The 9072-nt window shown below is 37.9% G+C and overlaps 1 protein-coding gene across 1 annotated transcript in view; it reads left to right on the top strand.

The window, feature by feature from the left end:
* Positions 1–1490: 1490 nt before the first annotated feature.
* Positions 1491–9072, top strand: part of TTC21A (tetratricopeptide repeat domain 21A) — a 77643-nt gene continuing 70061 nt past the window's right edge. Inside the window, exons 1-6 of the mRNA XM_032800835.2 lie at positions 1491–1649; positions 3227–3349; positions 3930–4087; positions 4881–4965; positions 5891–5989; positions 7291–7486. Of these exons, the coding sequence (XP_032656726.1) occupies positions 1581–1649; positions 3227–3349; positions 3930–4087; positions 4881–4965; positions 5891–5989; positions 7291–7486 (730 nt within the window). The 5' untranslated portion in view covers positions 1491–1580. The remainder of the gene's footprint in view (positions 1650–3226; positions 3350–3929; positions 4088–4880; positions 4966–5890; positions 5990–7290; positions 7487–9072) is intronic.

The raw sequence follows: 9072 nt of genomic DNA, 5'->3' as shown, positions 1-9072 counted from the left end.
GCTTACATCGATTCCGGAACTCCACCAAAACCAACGGAGTTCCGGAATCGACATGGCGAGCTGCGCACATCGATCCCGCGCAGTGAAGACGGGTGAGTACATCGATTTTAGATAATCGATTTCAGCTACGCTATTCTCGTAGCTGAAATTGCGTATCTAAAATCGATTTTCGCGCTTCGTGTAGACCTGGCCTGAGTTAAAGGTCCTGAAATGGCAGCTGGGATTGCAGGTGTGAGATTCAGTGAAGTAGAGTTGATTAGCCTGGAAGATGGTAGAACTGAAAGAGGAGAGAACAAATCTGTAATACAGGAAGTGAGCCTGGTCACAGCTCTTTTCCAGAGACTCTCCACAGCAGGGAAGCAGGAGTGTAGGAAGTTGTTGTTGGGGGTGAGCTAGGGCTGGGGCCTAGCAAGGTGGATCTTTCAATGGGAGAGGGCGGAAAAAGAGTCAAGGGTGGAGGAGAGTGAGGAATGGAGTGAATCAGCAGTGATATCAATGGGAAACAATACTGTACTATGAAGATTAAACTACACAAATTAAAATAAATGGGTAAATTTTATTTTATTATGCTCTAGCCTTGGTGTTATTAAAATTGATTGCTCTCTTATTTGCTCATTTGTAAAATTCTGTAATCCACGTCATTAGTACACATTAGCAAGGTCCCATTCTGTTACTGTTAACATTGAACACAAAAATGAGTCAGAGCGTTCCACAATGTTAGTGCATCATTCAGAGCACTATTTGTTGTTAATTGTTAACATATTTACATGTGTTAATGAACAAGAACACAAAGTAGATCGAACAAATAGAAGGAGAGGAGTAGGAAAAGAAAGAAAATATGGAGGGGGAAAGAGGTGTGTTTATAGAAAGATAAGAGGAGACAATAGAGTGGCATGAGAAAACGGAGAGAAGGCAAATAGGCTTAGATTATAAAATGATTTCACTAATTGTTTGGACAGTTCCAGGAGTCATTAATCTGTTTTATTGTATTTGGTATGCCAGGGAGAGAAAGCCAGGGGAGCTATTAAAACTAATTGGAGTTATGTACAGAAAGATATTGCAAGGTACTGAGCACCTTTTGTTCATGTTAAAGTGAATGGGAGTGTAGGATGCTCAGTACCTCCCAGGACTGAGCCCAGGTCCCAACATGTTGAGGGGAGAATAGATCCTACAGTAATAGGGAATGGTGTGCTACTTTTTTCTATTTGTCTGTATGCAAAAAATAACTCCAGTTAAAATATACCAGTTCTAAAAGGAGAAGAGCCTGCTATTGTATGCCCTGATTCTGCAAACCCTTACTTGTATGAGTAGCTTTGAGTTCAATGGAACTACCAACATGAAAAATTATCCACTTGTGTAAGTGTTTGCAGGTTGGGGCCTTTGGTTCATTTGACTACCAAATACCATATAATACCATATTTTGGCATTATATTAAGTTCTATATATGTTTTAAACAGTTTTGGTTGCAATATTTGCTTTCAGATCGTGATGCTGTTTTGGAGCTGGAAAACAAATTAAAGGAAACCCGGAAGACCGCAGGAATTAATGCATTATATTATGCAGGACTGTTTCTGTGGCTGATGGGTAAAAATGATAAAGCAAATGAATACATTGACAGAATGCTGAAACTGTCTAATGGATCTAGAGAGGTAATATATATAAAGGTTTTTCAACATAAGACAAATGTCTGGCTGAAGTTCTCAATGTTTAAAATTAAATGTGATCACAAGTTTAATTAGATGTTAAAAAATAAACCGGCAGAACATAGCACACTACACCTAAACTTAGATTTATCTAGATGTAAATGTCTTGTTTCATACACAAGCTGAGATGAGAGCTGTTTGATACTGTTTTTAAATGTTTGAAATGGATGTCTCCAACTCAACCCAAATCAATATTTTTTTGCAAAGAAAAATAACTACATGTTGAGTTTCTATGTTGAAAAAGGGCACTGGCTTTAGTCACTGTGTACAAATACATTTGTACAAAAACATTACTACAGTATACAAATATAGTATTTGTTGTAAAAACATGAAGCAATTTTCACAGTACACAGATGATCAAAACACTAGTGTGTGAGATGTTGCTGACTTGAAATGAATGACGCAAATTGTTTCATCGCTGTGAAGTAGGACAGCTATCACACAAGTATGTCATGATGGGTCAACTTCCACTGTAAATGTGAGATAACTCCACTGACATCAGTGGAATTACTCGATGTAACTGGGCACAGATCCAGTCCATAATTACACAGCCTTCATGCGTATTACCTTGGAATGTGTGCAATTTCTGGGAAAGCTCAACAGCCTGTGCTACGGAGAGGCAAAGTCCACACTCTCTGGTGAAATTTTTTTGGAGGAATTCAGCCAGGGAAGACTCAAGATTTTTCCTTCTCTTGAATTCTCTCACATGAATTTAATTACAGAAGAAAGCAGTCTGGCCAAAAAGCAATATTGAAATATTGATATATTGAGGTTTTGACTGATACACAACAAGTGGATGACAAATCTAGCCAAATTTCTCAATAAATGTACTCCTTGAGGTTTTTTCTGAAAATTTTTGTCCATCGGTTGATGTGTTGCACACTGAGAATTTGATTCTTTTGATTCTTAATTAAATAGATAAGACAAAAAATTCAGGGTTTTTTTTTTTTTTTTTTCTGGTTTCATCCATATACATTGCCAATGGAGGATGACCCTTTTAACAAAGATTGTGTGCAATGGCTAATTCAAATATTTGCCAGTATACTGACTTTGAAAATGTTTGAGAATGTTTGAGTCTTGGTCTGTCATTTCTCTTCTGTCAATAATAACAAAAATCCATTTTACAATCAAGGTAAGGCACTCAAGGGTGTGCTTCATTGTGCTTAAATAGCACCTCTTGGTTGGCTAGACACTTGGCCATAATGCTCATTGAATTTCAGTGAGGAAGATGCTTTTATGCTTAAGGTAATTTTAAAGACAGGTATATTGTTATCAGGCTGCATCCGTTATTGCTATGTATGGCTGAAGGTGATGCTGCTTTCTGATGTTCTACCTTTTGTGGCTTTAAATAATTTTCAAAGGTGCTTAGAGATTGTGAGAGGTACCTTTTTATTATTCGTATTCATTTAAATATTTAAACAAAAATAAATGTACTTGAGACAAGAAATTAAGACTCTTCACTGCATATTATGATTTGCCTATTGTGTAACTTAAAATATTTGGATTTTTTTTAACCTTTACAGGGTCTTATTCTTAAAGGATGGGTATACTGTACATCTGACAAACAGCATGCTATTAAGAAATCTATCAAGTACCTAGACGAAGGGATCCAAGACACCACCGATATATTTGGGATGATGGGAAAGGTATGATTGTTAATTCTTGGGGGTTTTTTAACTCTATTTTATACTTTCCTTCTTACTTCACTCATTGTCATTGGACTTCATTTTTGACAGAGGACACAGGACAGCTTCCTTTTCCTGTGCCCACTCATAGCATTGTTGACCCCTAGGTTGCTTTCCAGAAATATATAGCCTGTTTTCAAAGGGATTTAGGCACTTAAAGATGCAGATAGGCGCCTTGTAAGATTTTCAAAAGTGCCTAAGCAGGTTCAGTGCCTAACTCCCATTAACTTCCAGCTCCTCCCTTGCTACTTCTGACCATGAAAGTGGGTAGGGAATGGGAGTTGCTGGGATCCAGTTCTCTAAATGGTTACTGGTGAGTCTTGTGATAACTACCTGGGAAGGGTTGGAGGCCCTGAATTTAATCCCCCTTCTTGTTGGCTCCAGTTGCTGCAACAATAAGTGATCTGGATCTTTTGCTCATTCAAATAATGAAGCAGATGATAATTAGCTACCAATTTAATAATATTCCATTAGCATATCAGTACAATCTGCCACTTTTCTGAATCAATGAGATTGTTTTTCTTTTTTTTTTCCTCCATAGGCAAGATATTTCATGATGCAACAAAACTATTCAGGTGCTCTGGAAGTAGTTAACCAAATAATAGTCAATTTTTCTGGTTTCATACCAGCATTTATCCTCAAGATGAGGCTATTTTTAGCTCAGCAAGACTGGGAGCAAACTTTAGAAACTGCACTAAGGTAGGGGATGATAAAAACAAAACAAAACCAAGACAGACTGAGATATGTAATTTCCTTTCTAAATTCTGTTACATACCTCTATAAAATTCTTACACATATATTTGTAATGTTAAGATTATATGTCTTCTTCAAATTCATTTCCTCAAAATACATGTAACAACTTAAAATATTTTAAACAATTTTCTTCCTTGAGGTCCCAGAATAATTTTTCCTGATATTAAGCACAGTTTCATGGTAACTGAAATGTGTGTCCCTGGGACGGTATTTGTTATTTACATCAGAGATGTAAATTCTCAGATTATGTCTGCATACCAAAAAAGCCTACCTAGCAGTGTCTCAGAGCTCAGGTCAACTGTCTTAGGCTTGTAAGGCTTGTGATATGGGGCTGAAAATAGCCATGTACACATTCAAGCTCAGGCTGCAGCCGTGGGCTCTGAGATCCTCCCCTCTTGACAGATCTCATAGCCTGAGCCCAAATGTCTACTCAGCTATTTTTAGCCTTGTGAGCCCAAGTCAATTTGATCTGGGCTCTGAAACTCACTGTCATGGGGTTTTCTTTGCTGTGTACATGTACCCTTGGATACTTCAGAGCCAGTTTTTCCCACCTCTACTTTCCCTTTTTACCACAATTAGAAATGTAGAAATGTATCATTTATGAAGCTTTCATTCAATGACTAGATTCTTTCAACATCAGAGAACAAGCTGAATCTATTAAAAAATAACTGTATGTATTGTATTCTGCTTTGCTTTGTAAAACTTGTATGCAACTTACACATAATAATTATTATTTAAGAATCCTGAGCAAAGATGGGACCAATATAGATGGACTTCAAGCTAGTATTGTAAATGAGCTTTCAAGAACTGGAAACTTGAATGCAGTGAGTATTCTGTATTTACTAGTATTTGAAGTATAAAGTTGAGGCCTTGACTTTTTGTGATCTTTAAAGACCTCATGGTACTTTTTCAAGAAAAGTGGTAAGAAGAGGTTCTAATCCTAGAAGACAATCCCAACACTCCGTGACTCCCAAGCCATCCTCTGTCACCATCAGAGCATAGCCTTGTATCTCCAATATCAATATTATGCTTTCATTCACACTTGATGCTGGACTGTAGTCTTCAAAGGTCACCTGCATCAATCCTATCTTTAGACTCCTTCCAGGTTTCTGAAGTGCAAGGGATGGACTCAATGGCCTTCTAGAGGTGCATTTTAGCTCAAGTGGTTCTGTGATTCTAAGAGCAATAAGAGGAAATGTAGTTGGTGGAAAGATACGGGAGCCAGTTTATTGTTAGTATCCTAAACTGTTATAAAGGTACTCTGTAAATCACAATGCTAATTTACTTGGCCAAGTAATTTCTACAGTTAGAATAGAAATCATCCAGCAGCACAAATAGTGATGGAAGGCTGCAACAGAACACTTGTAATTCTGCTGTAGAACAGAAGTACAGGGAGAGTTCACATCATTTTCATGTGACATAGATGGTGCAGGCTGTGGAGTAGGGGTTGGAGTAGGCTGATGAAGAGGCAGAGGAGAGGTCAATGGGTTCATGATTATGAAGCCCATGGTCTTGAGTAGCAGCCACTGAGCCCTGTATCTTGCCTGCTGTCTTGATAAAGGATTCTACACTCCATCGCAACACAGTCCCCTACGCAAAGGCAGTCTACTCAGACTTTGTTTGGTGGTCATGAATTTTACCCTGCTTAACATTCAAAGGACTCTTATGTAAAGAATGGTAGTATTATCTGAATTATTCCCTCTAATTTTGAAATAAATTAATTAGTTCATTAAATATTTTTTTCTGCAGGCATCATTTCAGCTTACAGATTTTATTCATTCTTTGGAGACTAAAGAACCTCAAAATGCAGACTTACATCTTCGAAAAATCCTAGTGGTCAGTAGATTGGTAAGCATGCATGTTTGTTTGTTTAAAAACTGATAGTAATTATGCATCTGTGGAAGCAACTACATACTTGCAGGTGTGACTAATTTTCCATTATAGGTCTATTCTGGACTTCTCTGTTTCAGTCTCCAAAAAAGAAAATCCTTTCCATCTTAAATGTCTTTTGTGCATCTGATGAAAGTACTTTTTTTTTCTGTAAAATTTTGGTGCAATTGCTCAAAGCATCTGCGAGAGATAACAAGAGTTTTGAAAATGTAGGTTTTCATTTTGGCCAAAATCTTAGCTTTTTCAAAAAAAAAATCAACTCTAGATGTTTTTGTCTATTTAATTAGTTTGTTTTATTCATCTGTACTCAATAAGAGCTACTTTCTTTGAGTGCTTTGGGGAACATTACATGGTTAATATTAGAACTATTTGCTGTGGGCCTTATCATGTCACTCTAACTCACATTGAGTAGAACCTTACTCCACAAATAGTCCTTTTTGCCTCAGTGGGACATACAGACAAAGGTAATACTCAACAGCACAACAGGAGTAATAGTGACAGTATCTGGCCAATGGATTTTAGAACCTGCCCATTACTATGTTTGTTAAACAGTTCTATTGCTGTAGTGTCTGGAGACCTCAACCAGGTTGTAGCCACATTGCGCTGGGCACTATAAAAACATATAGAAAATTACAGTCCTTTCCCCAGAGCACTTACAAACTTCAGGGTACCATCTGACTTTTTTCTGCAGTGTTCATAAAATTTACAATGCTAAGTAGTTTGCAGGCATAAATTTGAAGAAATGTCATAAGCGGAAAACCGAGATTCATTAGTTAGCACAGTGTTATCTGGCATAGCTGTTATCTAGACTATGTCATTCACATACTCAGAGAATTTCACAAGAAATAGTTACACATAACAGAGGAACCAGCACTTTTCCTTGAAAACTTCTACCCATACCTAGAACTCAATTATTCTGGCTTTGTTATAGGTGAAGTGGATTCACCCTTAATACTGGAGACAAGCTCTATGAATGATACATAATATATTTGGCCACCGATTGGATATTCCTCAGAAATGAAATCCCAGCCTCATTGACTTTAGTGGAGCCATGATTTCACTCCAGATATTCTATTTACCACTTAGTATTCCAAGACAGTGGGCCTATTTTATTTTTAACTATTTTGTAATTTTGCTATATTTAAGTACTTATTTTCCCTCTGTTTTATCTTGACCAAATTGGAATTTTTTTGTAAAATTTCTGTTTCTTTATATTCTGTACATTGTTAAGTAGTCCATGTGGATTTTGTTACTTTCAGTGTGGGAAGAATCAGCAAATCTTGCAGCTAATATATGGATTTATTGAACGCTCGTGTACAAAATTTAAGTCTTCAGATGCATGTTTTGCTAATGAGCTGGGATATCAACTAATTCTTCAGGGGAAGTGGAAAGATGCTTCTATGTGGTATAGAAGAGCTATGGAGCTGGATGAAGGCAGTGTAGATGCTCTAACAGGTAAGGTTGGTTTGGTTACTTTAAGAGAACTGTGATAATTTTAAGGTCTTTGGGGCAGAGAATCGGCCTTCCTTTGTGTTTGGAAACTGTTAGCACATTGTGGATGCTATTGGAAACAAATAACAATAATATTTCAACACACCAGCTACTTCAGCTTCTTTTTTATTAACAGATGTAATATCTGAATGCAACTGAGTTTGATCCATGTTCTTGGTTTTCCTTTTTTGCATTAATATTTGTATTTTTACATACACTCATATATATGGAGTATGTGGGCCAGATCCTTGGGCTAGGCTAAGTCCCTTTTGTACTGCTTCAGTGGCACAAAAAGGGATTTATAACTGCCCGAAAAGGGCAGGTGGGGGATTCTTTTACCAAATGGGAAAATTTGATATTACAAGCCCATAAGGTCTTTTGTATGTTTGCATGGGTACAAATGTCATCTACACCACAAAAATCTGAAAACAAGTCATCCCTATCTACTGAGTGCAATAATGTTTTCAAATGTGCAGGAGTTTTATGAACTTAACAGTCTATGAAGGCCTTTACTCATCACTTCAGTCACAGCTTGTGTTCATATCCACTGAATCTCCTCATGAAGTCTGTTTATTATGCTTCTCACAGTGTTTCTCCTTCTCCTGGTAGCTGTACAGTATCTGCAACTTTTGCATTTCTAAGTGCAACCTTTTCAGTTCCAACTGTTGGTGCCATTGTCGCTCATGCATTCCTGCATCTGGGCACTACCTTCCATACTCCTAACAGCTTTACCTGGACCTGAGAGCTTTTCTGGTTTTGGCCTTGTGGTATCTTCCTCAAGGCACGCAGACCTGTGAGCCACTGTGTTCCCTAGAGCCTCAGTAAGTAAGAGCTTTGCTACTGCTAAGCTGTATGTCAGCCTTCTGACTCACCAGCTTGTCTGCCTTGCAAGCAAACTCTTCAAGACTATGCTAGTCTAAAATCCTGCCTTGCACTTTCCTGTCCCCGAGTTCCCCAGCAATGTTCCCCTGCAGTATCCAGTACCTCTCAAAGGGGGGACTGAAACTATAAAAGCTGGGGCATGCACCCCAAGACATTCCTCTCTCTCTCCCTGCCCATTGCATTCACTGTACCTGAAGAGACAAAGGAAGCAGCCTTTGGATTCTGGGGAAGAGATGCTGACCTAAAGAGTTTGGTCAGTAAGACTGCTGTTAAAGCATGTGGTGAGAAAACTTTGCTTTGAATCTAATATAGTTTAAGTTAGGCACCAGTAAGTGTTTTATCTTTATTTTTCTTATAACCACTTCTAACTTTTATGCCTCATTACATGTACTCACTTAAAATCTATCTCTTTGTAGTTAATAAACTTGTAGATATAATCTAGTGTGTTGAAAATTGAAGAGTCTGGGTAACTTCTTTTGAGGTAACAATGGATGTGACATATTTGTACTATCCAGCAGAGGACTGAGCAGTATAGGATGTATGTTTCTGGAGGAAGATCTGGGACTGGGAGTGTGTTGGGTCACTCTGTATCATAACCAAGGCTGGTCAAAGTCAAGGGGTGGCTGGCTGGCTGCAGCACACACACAGACATACTGGGAGTGACTTAC

The sequence above is a fragment of the Chelonoidis abingdonii genome, chromosome 2 (assembly GCF_003597395.2).
Source record: "Chelonoidis abingdonii isolate Lonesome George chromosome 2, CheloAbing_2.0, whole genome shotgun sequence".
Classification (NCBI taxonomy): Eukaryota; Metazoa; Chordata; order Testudines; family Testudinidae; genus Chelonoidis; species Chelonoidis abingdonii.
This window is presented reverse-complemented; position numbering and strand designations above follow the sequence as displayed.